This window comes from Lupinus angustifolius, chromosome LG09 (genome assembly GCF_001865875.1).
Source record: "Lupinus angustifolius cultivar Tanjil chromosome LG09, LupAngTanjil_v1.0, whole genome shotgun sequence".
NCBI classification, from domain to species: Eukaryota; Viridiplantae; Streptophyta; class Magnoliopsida; order Fabales; family Fabaceae; genus Lupinus; species Lupinus angustifolius.
In genome coordinates this window covers 7,585,403-7,608,517 of record NC_032017.1, presented here as the reverse complement: position 1 = coordinate 7,608,517, position 23,115 = coordinate 7,585,403, and the positions used below count along the sequence as shown (strand labels likewise).

At 33.8% G+C, this 23,115-nt stretch overlaps 1 protein-coding gene and 1 long non-coding RNA gene across 4 annotated transcripts; both read right to left on the bottom strand.

Moving 5' to 3' along the window:
* LOC109356111 lies at positions 344-22,555 on the bottom strand. 3 transcript variants are annotated; one of them, XR_002108708.1, is made up of 6 exons: positions 22,545-22,555; positions 13,676-13,681; positions 5,991-5,994; positions 2,012-2,122; positions 1,071-1,548; positions 344-500 (listed from the first exon to the last, which is right to left on the bottom strand). It is a non-coding gene; the product is annotated as an uncharacterized LOC109356111 (long non-coding RNA). The 3 variants fall into 3 exon arrangements; XR_002108706.1 differs by lacking the exons at positions 5,991-5,994; positions 13,676-13,681; positions 22,545-22,555 and adding exons at positions 2,321-2,432; positions 2,609-2,691 and having other exon boundaries at positions 2,012-2,193; XR_002108707.1 differs by lacking the exons at positions 5,991-5,994; positions 13,676-13,681; positions 22,545-22,555 and adding exons at positions 2,321-2,427; positions 2,609-2,684 and having other exon boundaries at positions 2,012-2,193.
* On the bottom strand, positions 18,289-20,607 carry LOC109356110 (UPF0098 protein TC_0109-like). Its single transcript, XM_019599449.1, has 2 exons — positions 20,110-20,607; positions 18,289-18,467 (listed from the first exon to the last, which is right to left on the bottom strand). Exons 1-2 carry the CDS (start codon positions 20,539-20,541, stop codon positions 18,393-18,395), a joined length of 507 nt encoding a protein of 168 aa, XP_019454994.1. The 5' UTR covers positions 20,542-20,607; the 3' UTR covers positions 18,289-18,392.

Here is a 23,115-nt window from a genome sequence, read left to right as displayed (position 1 = left end):
AAGATATGTCACTACAACAGATTTTGTATTTAGTGGAAGTTTTTTATGCAATTAGCGGAGGTTTTTAACCTCCACAATATAAATAGCAGAGGTTTCAAAAACCTCCACAGTTATGACCGCTAGAAGCGTTCTGCGGAGGTTTTAGAAAACCTCTAGTACCTGTATACTTGTAGCGGTTTATTTGTGGAGGTTTTTAACCTCCACTATTTGAGGATTTCAACCTCAATTTAATTTCATAATTTCCACAACTTTAACCTCATTAATTTATAATTAATATTTAAATACACAATACAAAATAGAAATGTTCTTAACAATAATAAAATTTCATTGCAAATAACCAAGGTATCATAACATAGTTGAAAGAGTTATAGGCTCATCATTCATTATAAATTTATATGACACTTTAAAGACAAAATAAAAAAAAAATCCTAAATGTTGTTGGCTCTGGATGATCCTCTTGCACCTAAAGGTATATCAAACATATTTGCATCATCATTTGCCTGAAATAATAAAATGAAAATATTTAATTGTAACAATAAAAGACATTGATAATTCAAGGAGTAAATCACCTAGATTTTCTCTCATTTAATTAGATTCTACCAAATAAAGATACATAGCTAACTGCATGCGATTGTCCCTCTAATATACTTATATACAATATATGCATACACAAATCTGTTTCATTATCATTATCTACCATATATGTTGGGAAATGCCAATACAAATTGTCATGTGTTGATTAAATAAATGAACAAGTAGCTGACCAAGGTGATAAGTCTTCCTTACTCTTCTTTTTGTTCCATAATCTAATGTTCAAATAAAGATAAACATCATCTCTAGGCCAAGGAAAAAATATCATCTTTAGGACTTACATCTTCTATCTTCTCAACTTATTTGCATCTAATCATGATCATAAGGAGAGACAGTTTCTAATATTTGAACCATAGCCTCATGATCACAAGGAAAAAACATATAGTCCCACAAGGCAAACATCTTTACCGTTGCACCCTCTAATAAATAGGCACACATAAAAAACAATATTATCACATGCACGAAATAGTTCAATTTACCTTGCAGACAAAAGTATTTTTTGACAGCTTTGCAATTTTTGTGGATATACCAAGTGGCTCACCAAGTTTACCATCCTGAAACACAAGTGCCCAAGTTCCATGGTTAGTTAATTTTTTGTTGTTGCAAACATGACAATGTCAATAGCTAATATAGTTCAACATACTATAAAATAGAGAAATACATAACACCATACAAAAATATACATACAACATGAATAATATATGAATGGACGGTTGAATAAATCATAAATGAAAGTGAAAGAGTATATTCATCAACTGAAATATGATGTCTATCAAAAGGGATGCCAATAACAAAGTCCTTCAATGAATATTGAGATATCTGCATAAACATTAAACAATGCAAGTTGTCATTATAGCATGAATAATAAGTATTATGGTTCAAATTCTCTATCATGTTCAGGTAATGTATTATAATGAATTGCTTCACCTCTTCAAGTTCTTGCTTAACTGTTGACAACTACAGGTTGGTTTCAATTATCATTATGAATATTCAATGAAAATATATTCAACTGTGGAAGTGAAAATATACACTAATAGCCTTCCATAATCTGAACATGGAGTTTTCACGTGCTGTGTAATGTACTTTTTACAGCAATATTGTTCAGGAAGACCATAATTCCATGAAGTATTTAAAGAAAAGAAAGTATTAGACAATGAATGCCCGAGAGATGATTTCGGTAATGGAAGTCATGGAAACAAGGTACCACTAGCTTAGTAGCAACCAACTTATATAATCTAATTAACTACAAATTTTGAAGTCCTCAGTTCACCATTGCACAATTATTGAAGACAAACTTAACTCCAAAAAACAATTGTAAATTAAATTTGAATGAGTTCCCAAACATGATTTAAAATTTTATTCTGTCAAACTCTCCAAACATAGCAAACATGTGAACAAATTTTACTAATAGATAGCATACCTGTGCCAAAAATTCATGTTCAACACCTCTGCCTGCAGCAGCTTCTTGCTCCGCTGCCACTTTCCATCTGTTGATTTCTTCTTCAGCAGCAGCAATATCCATCATCAGACCCTTCCCAAATACTTAGTGACAAAGAAGTATTGACAATCAAATGCCCTTCCCAAATAAGCCACAGTTTGGGACTACACGATAAATTCTATGTTCAACAACATACAATAAAATCTTTCATATAAAAAAAATCAAATAAGACCATGCATGGCTAAGGACAGTAGATCAAATTGAGCGTACAGAAAAAACGATTAAACTTACATTTTAGTTTACCACTCTCTCCTTCTCTTGAAGTTCCTTTATCTGATGCATTCTATGGTCGAGCTCTTTGGTCTGAGCTTCTATTTGCTGCTGAAGTAAAATCAACTCTACCCTTAATGCAGTTAAGCAAATATGCGAAGAGAGAAAAGTGGCAAGGTCAACACAACATGAAATTGAAAATATGCAAGTTCTTCAGAGAGTAACGAGATTAGGATCTTCATTTATCCACCAGTGAATCAAACAAAATTTAACAAATAGCACACGATATTTGAATCCAATGTTACGTACCTTAATTTATCCACATTGTGCTGTAGCTCTATGATTTCAAGCTGAGAAGCCTTGACAACATCCTCCAAAGCACCAGCCCGCACACAATGCACATACAAAAGGTCATCAAGAAATCTTCAAAATGCAAACTTAGTAGATAATAATAAATTCTACTAAAACTTAGACAAATGAATATTTACCAAAGAGTATATTTCATCCTCCTCATTTTCTGCTATGTTGTCTGATTTGTCATTTGAAGCTGCAACGTTCCTATCTCCAAGAAGCTTACTAAACTTGGAAATCTATCCCGGCCTCCCTCAAACCATGTGGGGAAGAGAACTTCTCCTCATGCTCACCAACCTACTCCCTCATCTGCAGACCCTAAGTTTTTTCCTTAGTCAATTTCTCCTCCACCACACTTTCCACCTCACTCAATTTCCTCTCCAAATCCGTTACTTGCTTCATCAATTGCAAAACCCTAACCTAACCAAAGATAAATGGTAGCAGTATACATAAACAACAATTTCTATATTACCCATCAATGGAAGGGGAAGAATATGAGTTAGGAGAGTTTACCTTAACTAGGGAGAAAGATTTTGAGAAAATTGGAGGAAATGGAATGGTTTTGAGAGAGAAGTTGGTTTGATGTGGGGAAGAGAATTGGGTTTTGGATAATGGGAGGAGCAACGAAGGGTTTTATATGGGGGAGAGAATTGAAAGAAATGAAGGGTTTAGGTTTTGTAATGGGAAATTCATAGTGGAGGTTGAAAACCTCCGCTAATTAAATAAAAACCTCTACTATCTATTTAGTTAATTGTCTAACCTACCTGTTCGATTTATTTGTGGAGGTTTCAATAACCTCCGCACAAAAACCTCCACAAAATATAAAATTTGGTGTAGTGTGTTAGTCATAAACTTACTTTCCGCTTCGAGATCAGAAAAGAAGATATGACACAAATCATTATCGTACTTGTTCAAAAATACTATAATGAAAGGAAGATAAGTATTTGTTGTTTGATGTTTGATCAAATAATTCTCAAAATAACTTATCCATAAAACATATTTTAGAAACATTTAATTATTATTATTTAAATTTATTTATTTAATTACAAAAAAAAGAAATATTTATGATTATTGAAATTATCAAAATTATAATTATTATTACCCCTTTATTAATAATATATTTATTTACTACAAAAAGAAGTAGAAAGTGTAGTTAAATAAATAAAAGAAAAAAAAATACCTGCAACAACACAGAACCCAAGGATGACAGGGGATGGATGATATCGTAATAGTAGAATGTAAAGAATCCTGAATGTAGAAAGGTGTTGCAAAACACACGACATGTGTTGGAATCAGAGCGCTAATACTAAATTCTGATAGGCCTTGACTTATAGTGGAGCAAGATGCATGATGTAATGATTTTATCGACATGAGATCACTGTGTGACACGTACTACGCCGCTACTAGCTCACACAAACTATGAAAGTGGGTCTATTTAACATGTCAATGATTGGTGTTGTCGAAATAGTTGACTGAGACTTGAGTCTGTTGGATGCGACTTATGTGGGGCACAGACCAATCCGAGTGTGACAGGTGTCACCTTGTGTAGGATTTTCTGCAGAAGAGGAAACAAGACACATATTTTGAGAGAACATCAAGAGGAAGAAAACAATAAACTAGGAAGATTATTACTCTCTCTTAAAGAAAACTTTATCACATGTGCTTGGGCATTTGGTAGATAATACTTTTGTAAAACTTGCGCTTTTGTTTGGCTCAAATCTGAAATAGTTGGAATTAGCCAGCATTGTTAGAATTTTCGTATGATTGGAGAAATACCAATCTTAGGATCTTGAATCACATGATTCTCAAACATAATATAAAACAAGGATAAAAAATCATACATGAAACCCTATTTCTCAGATTTATTCCTTTTGTATGCCTTTGGAGAGAGTCATGGTGATCTTTCTCAATCAAATCCCGAATTCGTTTTGGGACCTTTGTTTTCTCTCTGATGGGAAGTTGTGAAAATTGTTAGTGATTTGGTGTCCTGGGAACCATAATCGTTCCTTATGCGTTAACTTATAGGGTTCTCATTATCTCTTATAAGCCAACTGTTTGGGTATTCACTCAGTATGCCCATATTCGTTATTAGTAGTAGAAGTCATATGGGTTGTCAAAAATTATATCACTTGTTTTGTAACCCAAAATAAATATCTGACATAATTGTATTACATATATGATTCCAACCTTAATTAGAAATAATGAATTTCTAGCAATCTCCTCTTGGGCTTCATATTTTTCCCGAAACAATTATATAACATATTCTTTATGCATGTATCTGTATCCATATGCTATTTATATTTAGACTTCTCATTAATACAATCTGATCCATCTTATATATCCACTTAGAACCACCGTGACCTTTATCACATTCAAACATGACTATACCACGATGATTACCATATTAATATACTAAATGACATGGATCAAATAGGGATGAGTGACATGGAAATTTCATGCAATGTGATGTCAAAAATGTCTTTCCAACTAGTCATTATTAATTCTTTAGTAAGATCAATACAAAATCTTCAATTGTAACACAATAGTTCCAAACAAAAATACACAAGTTCAAAATATAACAACAAACTATCAACTTTATATATGACGTTCAAAGTAAACCATAAAACATATAGACTCCTACTGAGTTAAGGTATCCTAAGGAACAAAACCCATATGAGCAATGTGTGATAAGTGCCAAAAATGCTTAAATTTCATACACTTTTTATGGCACGTCTCCTTGGCAAAATTGAGAAAACCAACTTAATTCAACACTTTTTGGATAAAAATATCACAATCTTGTATATGTGATTTGTGTATTTCCTTTTTACTTTATTTTGTAGGATTTAGGTAGAAACGAGATGAAAAACTAAAGTGCTAGCAAATTGATCAAAATAGGCCAAAATGATCCACACATGACATGTGAAAGCTTGACATGGCAAGCTATGTGCTTAGCCTTAAGCATGACTCAACAAAACTTGGCCTATGTGGAAAGCATTAAGTCAACATAAAGTTGCTCACTAAGCAGCTTAGCTTGGACCAAACCCACGCCTAGCTGATTTGGACACCAAACTGGCACGGTCAGAACGCAAGCCTGGCACGGGCCACCACACACATGGCACACGCTAAGTGCTCATTAAGCAGCTTAGCATGGTACCTGGACCGCCCAGCTTGAAACCACACACTTGGGTAGATCAACAAGCACCAAGCCACATCACCATCAACACGGTCATAGCTGCTCAAGCAGGCAGCTTAGCGGTGCCATATAGGAGCTTGGCGGTGTGCACTTAGCATGTCAGTCAAGTTGACTTAGCCACCAAGCAACCATGACATCATGCATGACCTCACTCCAAGTAGCCCCCATAGGCCTTTCAGAGGTAGCTCACAATAGTTGGGCAAGTAGCTCACCATAATAACTTAGGTGACTAAGCCCAAGCAGGTGGCTAAGCTGCTTGGCCAAGTGACCAAACCCATGCTGAAGGGTTTGGCCAGCAGCTTGGCGGTGAAAGAGAGCAATTTGGCGATGGCAGAAAATTCCTATAAATAGGAGGCACTTCAACACACTTAAGCATTACAAAATTTTCGCATACATTCTCACATTCATACCTCCATCCGAATTTCTTTCTACACTTTCTTCTTTGTAATTTCTTGGAGAAGTTCTACTCCAAAGTAGCTTAGGTAATTTTATTTGTAATTTCCTCTTAATTCAAGAGGAGAAGGATTAATGAAAGGAGATGTAAAAAATGATTTTGCAATCTCATTTATGCATGGTAAAGTGTCTTAAATCCTTGGATTAAGATGGCTAATGCTCCTAAATTTTAGTTGAATTTTGGCTCACTAATATTTCTTGGAATTTCTTGTTTGATTATGTTAAATCATGTTTAAGTTATTACTTTGTCAATTTCAATTCTTTAGAAAGTGCTTAATGCAGTTTTAGCTTGATCACCTAAAACTTGATTTCAAGATCCAAAATGAATCTTTCTAAAGTCTTGACAAATGAACTAAAAAGTAGGAAAACACCTTAGTTCATTTGCCAAATCAAAGCATATATTTTAAGAAACTTGTAGTCAAGGCTAATCAATGTTTATGGAGCTTGAAATAAGGCGTGACAACTTATTTCATTGAGTGGCAATTTTCTATTGATTAGTATATTTTGCAAGGTTTGAAAATCACTTTGTCTCGCCGGGGGACTTGGGGGAAATTTTATGAACGGATGTTTGGAATATTTCCATCATTCAAACTAATTTTCTCCTCAAGAATTTGTGCATATTAGTTGTTTATGTTTATGTTTACTTGTTCAAATTCTATAAACAAAATCAAACAAAAAATATGTTCAAACTTTGTTAGTAGTATAACATGTTTATAATAATGTTCTATTAGACAATTCATTGTATTTCGACATAACCCTATATTATACTACAATTGAACTTGAAAGAGATGCAAGTGTGAAATAGTAAAGTGTTAACTTATAAATTTTATTTGTTGACAAAGAAAGAAACCTTGAATCAAAGTGCAATTTAATTCATAAATTGTATCTTTGTCAAAAGAAAACACACACAGTCATAATGAGTGATCTAACTACTAACTTTTATTTTTAGTGATTTACTTTCCGCAACTAACATTTACTTTCTGTCATTTACATTTCCGCAACTATCATTTATTTATTGCTTTATTCTTTATACCAACCCTTCGAAAGAAGTGGTACGATTAACTTCTAACTCTATTATTTTGTTCATTTTATTATTCTTTGATACCCACCTTTCGTAAGAAATGGTACGGTTAACTTAATAAAATGGGACCGACGTTTATGGTATGGTTAAAAGGAACTCAAAAAGGGAGTAAATAAATAAAGTTACTGAATGAATAAATATCACTCGTTATCACTTGTGTTAATTTGCTAAATTCATACCATTAAACCGGTGTTGGAATTTATTCCACAAAACCGAGATGGTATGAAGTTGTTAATAATTCAATAAAGCTAAGTTTTTCTTCAAATGGAATATTCTTGAAACCATTATGACGGCATTGGAAATCCATTCCAACAAAGCCGAGATGGCGAGCAAAGAATAAACCAGTAACTAAATAAATCGATCAGAAACATGGTTTGCCTTACCAAGCAAGAAAAAACTCTTTCAACAGTGTTGTTATGAAAGACTTTAGGTACCAAACCCTTAGTTAGTGAATCAACTAGCATAAAATTTGCCCCCATATGTTCTATAGAAATTTGTCTATTTTGAACATTTTCTTTAACAACTAGAAACTTAATGTCAATAAGTTTTGACTTTGTAGAACTCCTATCATTTTTGGAGTAAAGAACCGCAGACTTGATGTCAAAATATATTCTCAATGGTCATTCAATGCAATCAACCACACACAAGTCAATGACAAAATTCTGCAACCATATGCCATGATCTGACGTCTCAAAACAAGTTGTGAACACTACAAGTATGGTTTAAGGAGCTATGAGCGTCTATGTAGTAGACTTCCATGAGATATCATATCCGACCAACATTAATTATTCAGAGGTAGAGCGTCTACTGTCTTGACATCAACAAATTGGAGTTAGTGTACTCATTGGTCTCTAAATTCTCAAACCTCCATAAGTAAGCATGTACTCCTTTGTTCTGTTCAAGTAACACATAACACATTTGACTACCTTCTAGTAATGCATTCCAGGATTGCTCAAATATCTTCCCAAAACACTCACGAAAAATACTATGTCAGGTTGTTTGGAATCTTGTACATCTCTCCCAAAAGTTCCTACTATAGATGTATAAGGAATATTTTACGTCTCATATCTTTTAATATCATTTTTAGGGTACTATTCGAGGCTAAACTTGTCTCCCTTAGTTGTAGGGATTTCCCATGGTTTACTATATTTCATGCCAAATCTATCTAGAACTTTATCAATATAGCTTTCTTGTGGCAACCTTTGGATACCTTGAGAGCGATCTCTTAATATATGAATACCTAATACAAAAGAAGCTTCCCCAAGATCTTTCATTTCAAAATTCTTCGTTAGAAATCTCTTGGTCTATTGCAATAGTCTCATATCACTACTAGAAATCAGTATACCATCGCCATATTATACCGGGAATATGAATTTACTCACACTGAATGTTTGGTACACACAATTTCAACTTTATTTGCGTCAAAGCCATATGATGTAATAACTTGATGGAACTTGTGATACTATTGACGAGAAGCTTGTTTAAGGCTATGGATGTTGGGTCTGACGGGGCTCTACCACTCACCTACGGGAGGGTGAATAGGTGATACGGCACACAATGACTGTCGCCAGAAAAATGTAGAACTTATACAAATTTACACATTGTTTAATTAATTAATGACAAACTTAATCGATTAAATCAGCTGCTCTTAATTGATTAACTACTCAACTTCATCGGTTAATTTGATGTACTAATAATCGATTATCTAAACAACTTAATCGATTATGTTGTTCAGTTATAGTAAAAACATAATTCTTTCGATCACCCAAGATTACCAAGATTCAACCAAACTTACATGCAATTATACAGACAATTAAGAACAGTAAATGCACAATACATATATGCAATTATCACATAATTATATGCATGCAAGTTACATAAATCAAGTAATGCGGTAATGTAAAAACGATTAGGGAAAGAAGAATAAGACATAACCCTATACTAAAGTATGAGTATATTTCTATTACGAAATTCTGTGTGGTTCGACATAACCCTATACTATACTACAATTGTATCTTGAAAGTGATGCAAATGTAAAATAGTAAAGTGTTAACTTATAAATTTTATTTGTTGACAAAGAAAGAAACCTTGAATCAAAGTGCAATTTAATTCATAAATTGTATCTTTGTGAAAAAGAAAAATACACAGTCATAATGAGTGATCTAACTACTAACTTTTACTTTCTGTCATTTATTTTCCGCAACTAACTTTTATTTTTTGTCATTTAAATTCTGCAACTAACATTTATTTATTGCTTTATTTATTTATTCTTTACCAACCTTCCATAAGGAAGCAGATTGGTTAATAAAGGAAAATGAAAATAAATATCACTCATTACCACTTGTATTAAATTGCTAAATTCATACCATTATATCGGCGTTGGAATTTATTCCAACAAAGCCGAGATGGTATGAAATTTTTAATAATTCAATAAAGTTAATTTTTTTATTAAAGGAACATTCTTGAAAACATTATATTGGCGTTGAAATTTATTCTAACAAAGCCGAGATGACTAGCAAAGAATCGACCGGTCATTAAATAAATTAATCAGAAACTTGCCTCAATAACCAGCAAGCATAACTCTTTCAACAATGGATTTCTTTAATTTTCATACCATAGACTTTGAGCCAATTGGCACAAAGTTTTCTGGTTGCACCATATACATCGTTTCTTTAATGTTACCATTTAGAGACGCAGTCTTCATATCCATCAGATGTAGCTCTAAATCAAAATGAGCTAATAGTGTCAATATTATTCTAAAAGAATCCTTCAAAGATACTAGAGTGAAGATTTATTTATAGTCAATGCCTTCTTTCTGAGTGTAGCCTTTAACAACTAGACGAGATTTATATATGTTAATATTACCCTTCAAATCCTTCTTGGTTTTAAATATCCATTTCCAACCAATAGGTGTTTCACCTTCAGATAATTCAACAAGATCCCACGTGTCATTATCATGCATAAACTTCATCTCATCTATCATGACATCAATCCACTTATAATAGTTAGAACTTTTCCTAGCTTGAAAGAAGTTCAATGGATCATACTCTGTTAAATTGATGCCTTCCTCATGCTCTTGAATTAATACAATATAATCATCATAAATAGCACTTCTCATCTCTCTAGTGAATCTCCTTGATGGAACTTCTACTTGTTGAGGTTTTTAAATTTGCTATGTAGGTACTTAAGGGAGTACCTCATTATTGTCTTGTTCTGGAATATTTTCAGGAACAATATTTTGAACATTATCTTCTATTATAGAATTTTTTTCCTTGAATGATAATAGGCACAAGATTTTGTTCACTATTAGTTACTAGTTCATCCTCAAAGACAACAATCCTTATTTTCTCTTACTTCCCAAACTAAACTTGCTCAACAAATTTTGCATTTCCCGTCTCAAAAAATTCTTGAAGTAGGATCATAAAATTTATAGCCCGGAGAACATTTAACATAGCCAACAAAATAACAGTTAACGGTGGTTGAGCCTAGTATTCTTTCTTGTAGCTTATAAGGTCACGCCTCAGCTAGACAACCCCAAATGTGAAAGTGATTTAAGCTTAGTCTTTTACTAGTCTAAAGCTTGTATGTGGCTTTGTTAGCTGTTTTACTTGAAACCCTATTATGGATGTAAACTATGTTGGTTGACAATGGCTATATCTTTACCTAAAGGGGGAGGGGTAAATAGGTGGTACATATTACAAATGAACTTGAATCAAAATTCAAAAGATAATCTCAAACAAAAATGATTTTAATCGATTAAAGTAAAAGTTATCTAATTAACACATGGCAAATTTAATCGATTATAGGAAAACTTAATCAATTAACATATAGTATACATAATCGATCATATACATACTTATCAATATAGCATGAAGTAGTTGTAGGTGTAGAAGCATCATTTTATTTTTCCATGTTAAACCTCTTCAAAAGGTCCTTGTAATACTTTTTTGATGGAAAAATATACAATTGTCCATTTGCTTGATTTGTAGCCCAATAAATAAAGTGAGCTCTTCCATCATAGATATTTCAAACTCTCCTTTCATCAAATCAGAAAAAGTCTTACGGGAAATAGGAAACATCATTAGTTGAACCAAAAATAATATCATCAACATATATTTGAACTAACAAGATATTTTTTTCCTGATTTTTGTATAAAAAATGTGGTATCAACCTTACCCCTTGCAAATTCCTTCTCTAAAAGGAATGAGCTAAGCCTATCATACCAAGATTTAGAGCTTGCTTCAAACCATATAAGGCCTTTTTCGTCTTGGAAACGTGATTAGGCAATTAATAGTTCTCAAAACCGGGATGTTGTTCCATATATACCTCTTCTTGAATAAAGTCATTCAATAAGGCACTTTTCACATCCATTTTAAAAAGTTTGAAGTGCATAATGGATGCAAAGGCTAAAAGCATCCTAATAACTTCTAATCTTGCTACGAGATCATAGGTCTCATCATAATCGATACATTCTTCTTGATTGTAACCTTTGGCTACCAATCTAGCCTAGTTTCTAATAATTAAGTCGGACTCATAAAGTTCATTTCTAAACACCCATATTGTGCCAATTATGGGATGGTCATTTGGTCTAGGGACTAAATCCCAAAAATTATTTCTTTTCAATTGGTTTAGCTCTTCTTACATAGCTAGTGACCAATGCTCATCATCAATGGCCTCATTGATAGTTTTAGGCTCAATTTGAAATACAAATGTAAATAAATTACAAATGTTATGCAAATAATTTGGGTTCCCACTCCCTAAGAAATGTCACCTATAACATTGTCAATTGGATGATATTTCTTTGTCTTCCAAGCTTATGGCGTTCTTGCATGTTATAAACTTGAGTCCTGATCTTCCTGCATTACTTTTTTAGATTCTTGATCCTTTAAGTAAGCATTCTCAAGAGTACCTACATCATCAACTATACATTTCTCCTCATTTTGAGAAGATTCATAAAAAAATAATATAAATAGGTTCTTCTACCATCATTATTCTCTTGTTAAACACTCTATATGATTTACTATGATTAGAATATCCAAGAAGTATTCCTAGACCAGCCTTTTAATCAATTTTTTTTTAAAAGTTCATTTCCATTGTTCAAAATGAAGCATTTATATCCAAAAGCATAAAAATGAGAAATATTTGGTTTTCGGCCTTTAAACAATTCATAGGGGGTTTTCTTAACAATATGTCTCAAGAGTATTCTATCCATAACATAACAAGCGGTATGAACCACATCCACCTAACAGTACTTGGGCACTTTGCTCCCATTTAACATGGTTCTAGCCAACTCCTCAAGAACTCAATTTTTCCTTTCAACAACTCTATTTTGTTCAAGAGTTCTGGGAGCAGAATATTGGTGTTCAATACCATGTTTCGAGCAAATCTTGTCAAACTTGTGGTTTTCAACTTCACCACCATGATCACTTCTAATGGTCACAATTTTATGATTCATTTGGTTATGGATTAGCTTGGCTTGTCGAGTAAAAGTTTCACTTTTTAGTGCAAGAAATAGAGTCCATGTGAATCTAAAATAATCATCCACAATAGCAGGTGCATAGTAACTTCCACCAAAACTCCTTATTTGAGATGGTCCAAACAAGTTCATATGAAGTAACTCATGGCCTTATTGTGGATACCACGTTTTTAGAAGAAAAAGAACATTTGTCTTGTTAGCATTTTCGGAAAGAATCACAAGTTTCGTTTGTTTTAAATTTGAGTTTAAATAGTCCAACCATATATATTATTACTACTATGACCAATAAATTTGATGTTATTGTCATTGTCACTTTTAGTAATGCAACACTTGGAGTTAAAGATTACCTTATTATCTTTATCACACAATTGGCTAATGCTTAAAAGGTTATGCTCCAAGACTTCCATATAAAGCACATTCTTAGTGATAGTTTATGAAGCATTACCAATCTTACCAACTCCAAGTATCTTGCCTTGATTGTTATCACCATATATGACATGACACATTTCCTTTGATAAAAGCACAATAAACTTGGACTTATCACTCGTCATGTGCCTAGAGCACCCGCTGTCTAGATACCATTGATATCCAAATGTCCTTAACACACCTGCAAAACAATGTTCACATGCTTGTTTTAGGTACCCAAATAGTCTTGGATCCCTTAATATTTGTTTTCTTAGGATCTTGTCCCTTTTCAATCTAAATATATTCACCTTTGGGTACACCATATAATCTAATATGGCAAGAATTAGAAGTATGACCATACATACCATAATATAAACATGTAGGAGACTTATGATTTGAAATTTTCGAAACATCAACATATTTCTAGTATGATCTCTTTTTGGCATGTGTAAATCCCAAACTAGATCTAGTACCAACATTTCTTTGTTGTGAAAGCATGTTATCCAACTTATGCCTACCCTTAGACAAATTTGCAACATTTTTCTTTCAAACATGCATTCTCTTTTTCTAAAAATGGACATTTTTCGTAAGAGGATGTCATAGCCAATTTAGAAGCACAATCATATATAGAGTTAGCATAAATGAGATCTAAAGTTTCATTTTGGACCTGAAGTTCATCCATAAATTTATGCATTTCTAAAATTTTCTTTTCATGCACCAAAATTACTCTTTTTCAATCGGAATTGATTTTAGCAAACTTTTTAAGCTAACATGCCCTCGAGTTAGATTTGGAAAATAGTGTAGGACAAGTTATTTACTTCTTGGAAATTGAATGTCAAGGAAAATAGTTGAAATAACTATCCTACCCAAGGTTATTGATATTTTGCGTGTACTTTATAAGAAATCGCCTTTCATAAAGCTTGGTGCTCAAAAGGAGTGACTAGGGATATCTTCTGATTGTTTGATATTTTCAAAGATGCCTTGTTTCACCAGAGAGATTTGCCTTAGGATTTTGGGTCTTACATTTGCATCATCCTCCTTTTAAATTAAACTCTTAAAATAAATATCTCGTATTAATGCATAAATTGATTTTTTTTGACTTGTTGTTTTTTGTGAATGACTTTTGTTGTATGAAGCATGGAATGGAAATTTTTATGATCATTGTATTAGTATGTAATCGTTAAAGAGATGGGCATTAGAAAATAAATTCTTATTCATGGAAGGAGAAATTAGTGCGCAACTATTTATGACTATAAAGCCTTTGGAGGGCGATAGAGTTGCATTACATCATTTTGCTAGTACCAAGACGACCACCTAGAGTGCCTTAAGCATTTCTCAAACCAAGACATTCCCTTCAAAGCGGATCAATCAAGAGTTAATCAGATATTGCACATTTTAATTGATCACAATCCTTTGTAAAATGAGTAATTGCCTCAATATAGTATTCACAACTAGCATTTGGGTTGAACCCTTGTGGTTATGGTGGTTCCACCTTCTTCAAGGGGATAGGAGTCAACAATGATCTTCGTGTAAGTTGCGGCAATAACTCGGAATATGACATCAGGATTGGATCATACAAACATTTCCTTTTTCGCTTTCGGGACCGCCCTTCTTTACCATTTGTAAAAGTATAACATGATGCTTGTGGAAAATAAGGCATTTGAGGTTGGCTGAGGGTCTCTCTGAATGCGGTTTCCTCTTCCATATCTTCACTTGCAAGATCTCTTTGGATTATCCTGTTGGCTAAGTTTTTTCTCAATCTTGTCGCTCCTAGAGTGACTCTCAATTCTCTCCCCTATAGTTATTAATGGCGGAAATCTAAGTAATCATTTCCAATCATCGGATCAAAGAAGGGAGGTTGTATGGTATGGTATTGATAAATATTGAAAGACTCTCTTCGTTAGACAACTTGGGTTTCGCCTGAGCAGCCAATGCTACTCATCTTTGGACATACTCCCTTAAAGTCTCATTATTTCTCTTACACATCTTCTTGAGTACCATTTTATTAGGTTCTTGATCAATATTGTAGTTGTAATGTTTAAGGAAAGCGTTGCAAAAATCCTTGAAACATTTGATATGAGAATGTTCGAGACACATATACCAAGTGATGGCAGCTCCAATAAGGTTCTCCTGAAAGACATGGACTAGAAAATTGTCATCCTCTAAATAGGGAGTCATTTTCCTAGAATACATGGTGAGAGAATTTCCTCGGTATTACTCAAATTCGGTCATCCTAAACTTTGGTGGTAGTATCACATTCGAGACCAAACACATGCTTGTAACGCCCTTCAAACTATTGGGACTTTCTTCCTCAATAGCTTTAATTTTTTCTTCGATTGTCTTAATCTTCTCCCAATCTATAGGAATTATAACATTGTATGATGCAGAGGAATGATTGGGGTTATCATGGACAACTGGGGTTTCCATATGATAGGAAATATGCAAATCTATTCTTGGAGATGGTGTAAGAATATGAGCAGTTGGTTTATCTTGTGCACTCTCGAGAGCAAGATTCTTTTTTCTTTCTTAGATCGTTTTTACCAAGTCCAATAATATCACCTTTAAAAATCAATTTTCAACTGATGCGTATCCTTAATAGTGATTTATGTTTGAGGTACATGAATGATTGAGATGTATAAATGACATGAGGATGTAATTTTTGATTGATGGAATATGCATGCATGTTATTATTTCCCTTCGTTTTGAATTCATATGAGGATGCATGAATTGATTTGATTTTCGATAGTTTGTGGTGGTGTATGCAATGCATGTTATGCAACATTTGCATGATTTTTTTGTGAATGTATGCATATGTAGATGAATGTGTGATGATATATCATTTTTTTGTATGAAACAATAGATGAATGTTTGATAGCTGAAATTTTACCTTTTTGCTTTTTTATTTTATGAATGTATGTATGAATGCGTGAATAATATTTTTTGACTTTTGACTCATTATATGAATGAATCAATGTTTGAATGATGTAATTTTTTATGAATGATTATTTCTTTTTCTTAATGAATGTATGAATATGTATGAATGATTTTTTATGTGAATGGTGAATGTATAATTGATGTTTTTTATTTTTTTGATGATGTTTGGAAAATATATATTTTGATGAATGTATGAATGGTTGATAAGTGCTAAACATACCTAAATTTCATATACTTTTATGGCACTTATCTTAAGCATAATTGGAAAAAACCAACTTAAAACAATACTTTTTGTATAAAATATCATAATCTTGTATATATGTATGGGTATTCTCTTTTTATGTACTTTGTAAGGATTTAGGATGAAGAAAAGAAGAGAAAAAAGACTCATGGTCAACAAGCCAAAAAAGTCAAGAAAATCAAGGTGCTCAACCAGGCATCTAAGCGTGGACCAAGCCCCGCTGAGCTGACCTAGACACCAGCCTGACCTGGACCAAGCTGCTCAAGAAAGCAGCTGAGCGGACCTGCTTGGCCGCTCAGCCTAGGATCATCCTAGTCCTGGGACGGTCAGACCTCCAATTGACACGGTCAGACACAAGCTTGGCACATGCCCAAGCTGCTGAACAAGCAGCTTAGCGGTCCAAAACAACTTAGTAGAGAACCAAACTCCTAACCAGATCAACAAGGACCAGGCCACGTCCCAGTCAGCTCGGTCAAAGCAGAACATGAAGTCACCCATGACCTCACCTCAAGTAGCCCACCATAGGCTTTTCAGAAGTAGCTCGCAATAGTTGGTTTCATAACTCACAACTAACTTTGATGAGTCAAGCACAAGGAGGTGACTAAGCACAAGGGTTTGGTCAGCTGCTTAGCGGTCCAGCCTAGCAGCTCAACGGTCCAGAAAGGAAGTCTATAAATAGAGACCAATTCATTCGAGCAAAAGAGGCCAACAACACTTGTAATTAGCAAGTCTCTCACTAGAAATATTTTCTGAAGTTCTCTCTTCATTTCATAGTGTTTTTAGAGCTTTATTTTCAAGTAAGTTTGTAATTTTAGTTAAGAATTCAAGAGGAGAAAAGGAGAAGGCAAAGGAGATACAAAAATCAATTTTGTACTCTCATTTGGAACTCAAAAGCATCCAATCCTTGGATGGATAACTCATGCTCCTATTATCATGTGTTGTAGATAAACAAATGATAAACACAAATTACGGCAAATCAATTCAATAATGCAGACAAAGTGCGATGAAATATATATATATATATATATATATATATTTATCTATTTATTTATTTATTGGCTTCAAATATTTTGTTCCTTAACTCACAATGATTCATATATGGAGTACTAACAATGTTAGACACATGTTTTATGCTCACTTTCAAAATGGCCAATCTATATGAGATGATAATCAAAACATAAAATCATCGAATTAAAAATTAGGATACATACAAAACTTTGAAAGACACTCTTTATAAAAGTCATAACATTTATAACCTGCGCTCGAATATCACTTGTTAGAATTTCCTTATGATTGGTAAAATATCAATGCTAAGATCTTGAATTTAGTAATTCCCACACATAATATAAAATAAAGAAACAAAATAATACTTGAATAATCCATGTTTCTCAAATCTATTCTTTTTGTATCCCTTTGGAGAGAGTTTTGCTATGAGGATCTTCCTAAACCAAATGTTGACTTCCTTTCGGGACCTTCGTTTTCACTCTAATGAGGAGATGTGAAAATTGTTTGTGATTTGATGATTTATTGACCATAACCATTTCTTTTGCATTAACTTAAAAGATTTCTAATATCCTTATAAACCAACCATTTGAATATTCACTCATTAAGTCCATATTTGTTATCAGTTTTAGAAGTGTTATACATTGTCAGAAATTAAATAACTTAGTTTATAAGTTAAAATAAATAGATGTTTTGAAAATTAAGGATTACTATCACAAGCAACATGAACATAACCATTTATAATTTCAAAAACCAACATGGTTTATGTTTTCCAACGCCATAACGATTTATACGATTAACAAAACTTAATTGATAATTCAGATATGGAGAGTTATGTAACGAAAACAAAATCAAGACCAAAAGTGTTGAGCTTTATTTATGTGCTAAGGCTTTAGCTGAATATTCATAGCCTGCTTAAACATGCCACAAAGGTTGCATACTTGTTCCATTAATATATTAGAAAGTAGCAGTCAATACTGCCTCTCCCACCACATGCCCTGTTATAGTGTCCAAGAGCTTCTCCTTCGTCACCTGCCAATGTTTGGATAAAAAAAATTATTTATATTTACAACTTATCGAAGAACAAAAGTATTTTTCTGATCAAATATATATATAACTAAGTATGTGCTTTTGATTTTCCAAATATGACCTATTAGAATTAGAGATGACAAAAAACTCATATCTGTGAGTAACATCCATTCGGACATAAGTCATAAATGAGTACCCACAGATTTTACATACGAGTTTTTAAAAATAGTCATAGTATATACGGGAGGATACCGATATTGTGGTACTCGTATATGTGGATACCCATTATTTATGTGATTAATATATTACCTTTAATTAAAATAAAAATGTAAACTACTCTAACCATCATTAGACTTTGATATATCTTTTTCTTTTACTTTGTTTACATTTTTTAACCTTATAATTTGGTGGTGAAACACACATGTCTTGCAAAGAAACTTTTATTTTGTTAAGAAAATGAGAACAAATAAACAAATAGAAAACTTCAATAGATTTAACATTTTTATCAAATGTCCAATCAAAAGGCACAAAAAACAAATAAGTTTCATCTTATGTGAAACATAATAGAGATAAAAAGTTAGAAATTCATTGATAACATAGAAAACTTGTAGGCATCCATTATATCTGCAGGTATTCATAAATACATGTGAAAAACCCACATATGGATACACATATAAATACCGGTAAGAATAATGATATTATATTTCAAAATGGCTACTAACCATGCCTGTTCATCTTCATTGCCATCTCTAATTGGAATAGTATCAATTAATTAAAATTTATTTGTTATTTCTCACGGTCAGAAGGTTTTCTCATTAAATATACACCATACAGGGAGACTAATGAATATTTTATGTACATAGAAATGTAGATATAAATGAATGTCACGTGTTTTTGTAAATATTTATGAAGTGATAAATATGAAGAGAGTTTCTGACGTGTGTTAATTTGCACATTCTTTGCCGCCAAAAGAGAAATTTATGTACTTTTCAAAACAATAATGGACAGTGTTCAAATAACAAATTTATTTTATTTCCTTTATATGGAAAATAACTAATAACCAGCCACTTGTCTTAAGAACCCATTAGAAAAATCAATAAAGGTATACGGTGTCGAATACGTGTCATGATTAAATTTTGTTGTTATTGTGCATTTAATAATAGGACTCCTTGTACTAAAAACCAAGTTTTGGACAACTCTTCTCTTGTAAAAGAATTTCCTCCACAAATATTTGGTTTAAATAACCAAATCAAATTAGTTAATGTGTTCTTAGAAATCTTAGAATAAAAAGAAACCTTATCACTTTTATTTTCTATATTGGACACTTGTGTTTCTCTCTTCTTTCACGTACTCTTCTTCCTTTTCACAAAAAATATTAGTAGGACTCCTTGTACAATAACCAACATTTGGACAACTTCTCTAGTGCAAAACAAATTTATCCACAAATATTTCATTTTAGTAATCAAATGAATTAAGATAAAGTCTAAAATCATTGGGTTGTATCAAACAAAAATAACGAAATCATTGATTTAATAGTATAGGACTCTAATAGTTCAATTAGAAGAAACGACACTTGCCTAGGTAACCTACAAAAATATGTTTTCAAAATGAATAACTTAAATTCAAGGCTTAAGCTATCTAGTACCTGGTTGTCAAAGTGCATGTCTTCACTGATAGCATAGAGTCTGAACTCAAACCTATCACAATAGTTATCAATCTTTGGACCACGCCACACATTCACCTTCCAATCGTTAATCCCTTCTGCAATCCCAACATACTCCCCACCCTCTTCCTCCACCTTACCTGAAAGTCCTTCCGGTAGCCGCTTAACAGTTACCGGAATGTTCACCACCACCCAGTGTGTGAATGGCACCTTTCGCCCAGTTGGGTCCACAGCATCCACGTCCTGCACCACAAGGGCCAAGCTCTTAGTTTTGGATGGCACGTTGTGCCATTCCAGTGGTGGAGATATGTCCCACTTTGCGCCTAGGCCTTGCTGGGTGCAGTATCTTGGTAGTTTTTCACCTCCTTCATTGTCTGTTGCTGGTGAAACCAACGTGAATTCATTTTTTGCCATTGATAGAGAGTCTCTGCTATATAATGCAAATTGCTAGGATTTATGTTATAACACAATTATAGAAAATTTGGAGTACTATTGAATATGCATGGGACGGTGAACTTTTATATAAGTTGACTGGTATGATTTTGATGTAACAAGTGTCATGGGGGCAGGAAAGAAAGGAATATGGTTTGGACAGGTTTTATAACACCTGGCGATTAGGCCCTCTCGGTGCATTGAAAATGACAGCTGCGTTAGAAGAGAGAGCTTGTAGAATCTGAACCAAACACCAATCGGTTACTGGATTAGATGATTTGAAGAGATTTATTTTTTCCATTTTGATTCCCAAATTGTTGGGAAAAAACAACCAATCAAATAGTAAAGAGTACAGAGATAAGAGAATAACACAAGAGATTTAGTAACGAGGTTTCACCAATTGTATTTACGTTCTCGTGAGTGTTGAGCAGCTACCACTATATTATTAGAGAATTATGATTAGTGTTTGACTATTCTTCTCCTTCTTAGATTAGGTTTACATAACATAAATATATATAGCCCTCTACCCCAACTCTTTACATCAGTCCAAACCCATAACTTGTATTGCTATTATCTAGAGATATGAGTCATTGCACAATAATCTCCACCTTGGTGAATATCATCAATATCATTCTTCCGCCATTGCGTTGGGGGCGCTCCATAGTCTATCATTAGTGAATATTCAGCAAGCTCAGACAATGTCTGAACTTGTCCACGGTAACCAGTTTGGTTAGCATATCAGCTGCATTTTCTAAAGTGTGAATATTCTGCAATAGTATCTGCCCACAAGCTACCAACTCTCTAATCTTGTGAAATTTCACATCAATATATTTGGTCCTAGCACGATACACGTGGTTCTTTGCCAAGAAGATAACACTTTGACGGTCACAATGCCTAACTCATTTACCAGCCCAATAAGTCATAGGGATTCCTTAGAAGCTTCACCAGCTGCCATGTACTCTGCTTCATTTGTGGACATAGCAACAACAGATTGAACTGATGATCTCCACATAATTGGTCCACCTGCAAGGGTGAAGACAAACCCCATTGTGGACCTTCTATCATCCAAATCTCCTGCATAGTCCGAATCAACATAACCAATAATTGAAGGCTTACTCTGTTGGCTGTCAAACATGATACAGAGACCTGTAGTCCTCTTCAAATATTTGAAAATCCATTTGACTGCTTCCTAATGTTGCTTCCCTGGTTTCGACATGTACTTGCATACTTGACTAACTGCTTGTGCCATGTCCGGTCTAGTACAAACCATGGCATACATCAAGCAATCCACTGTACTGGCATATGGAACCTTTGACATATATTTCTTCTCTTCATTTGTCTTTGGACACTGATCTAGGGAAAAGTTGAAGTGATTTGCCAATAGAGTGCTCACTACTTTAGCATTGATCATGTCAAATCTCTCTAAGATCTTTTCAATATAGCTCTGGGAGAGCCATAGTTTTCTAGCTCCCCTATCCCTGTGAATCTCCATCCCAAGAATCTTCCTAGTAGCCCCTAAATTTTTCATGTCAAACTCCTTACCTAGCATGACTTTCAGCTCATTGATATCACTCAAATGATTAGCAGCAATAAACATATCATCAACATAAAGTAATAGAAAAATAAAAGAACCATCACCAAAGCTTCTGACATAAACACAATAATCATACTCACAATGCTTATAACTAAGCTTCAACATATAAGTGTCAAACCGCTTGTACCACTGTCTGGGAGACTGCTTCAACTCATACAGAGATTTCTTCAACTTGCAAACCAAGTGACTCTGTCCAGCTGCACTGAATCCCTCTAGTTGTGTCATGTAAATTTTCTCCTCTAATTCACCATGGAGAAATGTAGTCTTCACATCCATCTGTTCTAAGTGCATATCCTAGCTGGCTACCAAGACAAGCGCTACCCTGATAGAAGTGTGTCTCACCACTGGGGAGAAAATCTCATCGTAGTCGATCCCATTCTATTGTGAATACTCATTTGCTACAAGACGAGCCTTGAACTTTTCCCCTTCTTTTTCTGATACCGCTGGCTTCTTCTTGTACACCCACTTGAACCCAACTGCACGCTTGTCAGGGGGCCATGAAACAAGCTCCCAAGTTTGGTTCTTCTATAAAGACTTCATCTCCTCCATCATGACACCCATCCACTGTTCTTTCTCCTGGCTGTCTATAGATTCTTGAAAGCTACATGGATCTCCTGAACTAATGTGGAGAGCAACTGAAGCCATATCCTGAAAGCCATATCCTGAAAGCCATATCTCTCTGGAGGTTTGATATGACTTTTATCCCTGTCTCTAGGAAGTAGACACTCCTGCACACCTGAACTCTCCGCCTGAGAATCATCATGTTCTTGACTTGAACTAGTACATGGTTCCTTGCCTTTATACACCTGAATCATTTCATTGCTCATTGGAATCATATTTGATCCCAACGTCTCTCCATTTGGCATTGGCACCTCTGTCAAAACTGATTGTTTCATCATGAAATCTTCATCAAACACTACATCTCAGCTCAACACCACCTTTCTAGAAACTAGATCCCAGAA

Excerpts from the sequence above, each read along its gene's own strand:
- LOC109356110 (XM_019599449.1), bottom strand. The coding sequence starts at position 20,541 with ATGGCAAAAAATGAATTCACGTTGGTTTCACCAGCAACAGACAATGAA. Across the intron at positions 18,468-20,109 it reads ACATGCACTTTGACAACCAG|GTGACGAAGGAGAAGCTCTT; the intron begins GTACTAGATAGC and ends AAACATTGGCAG.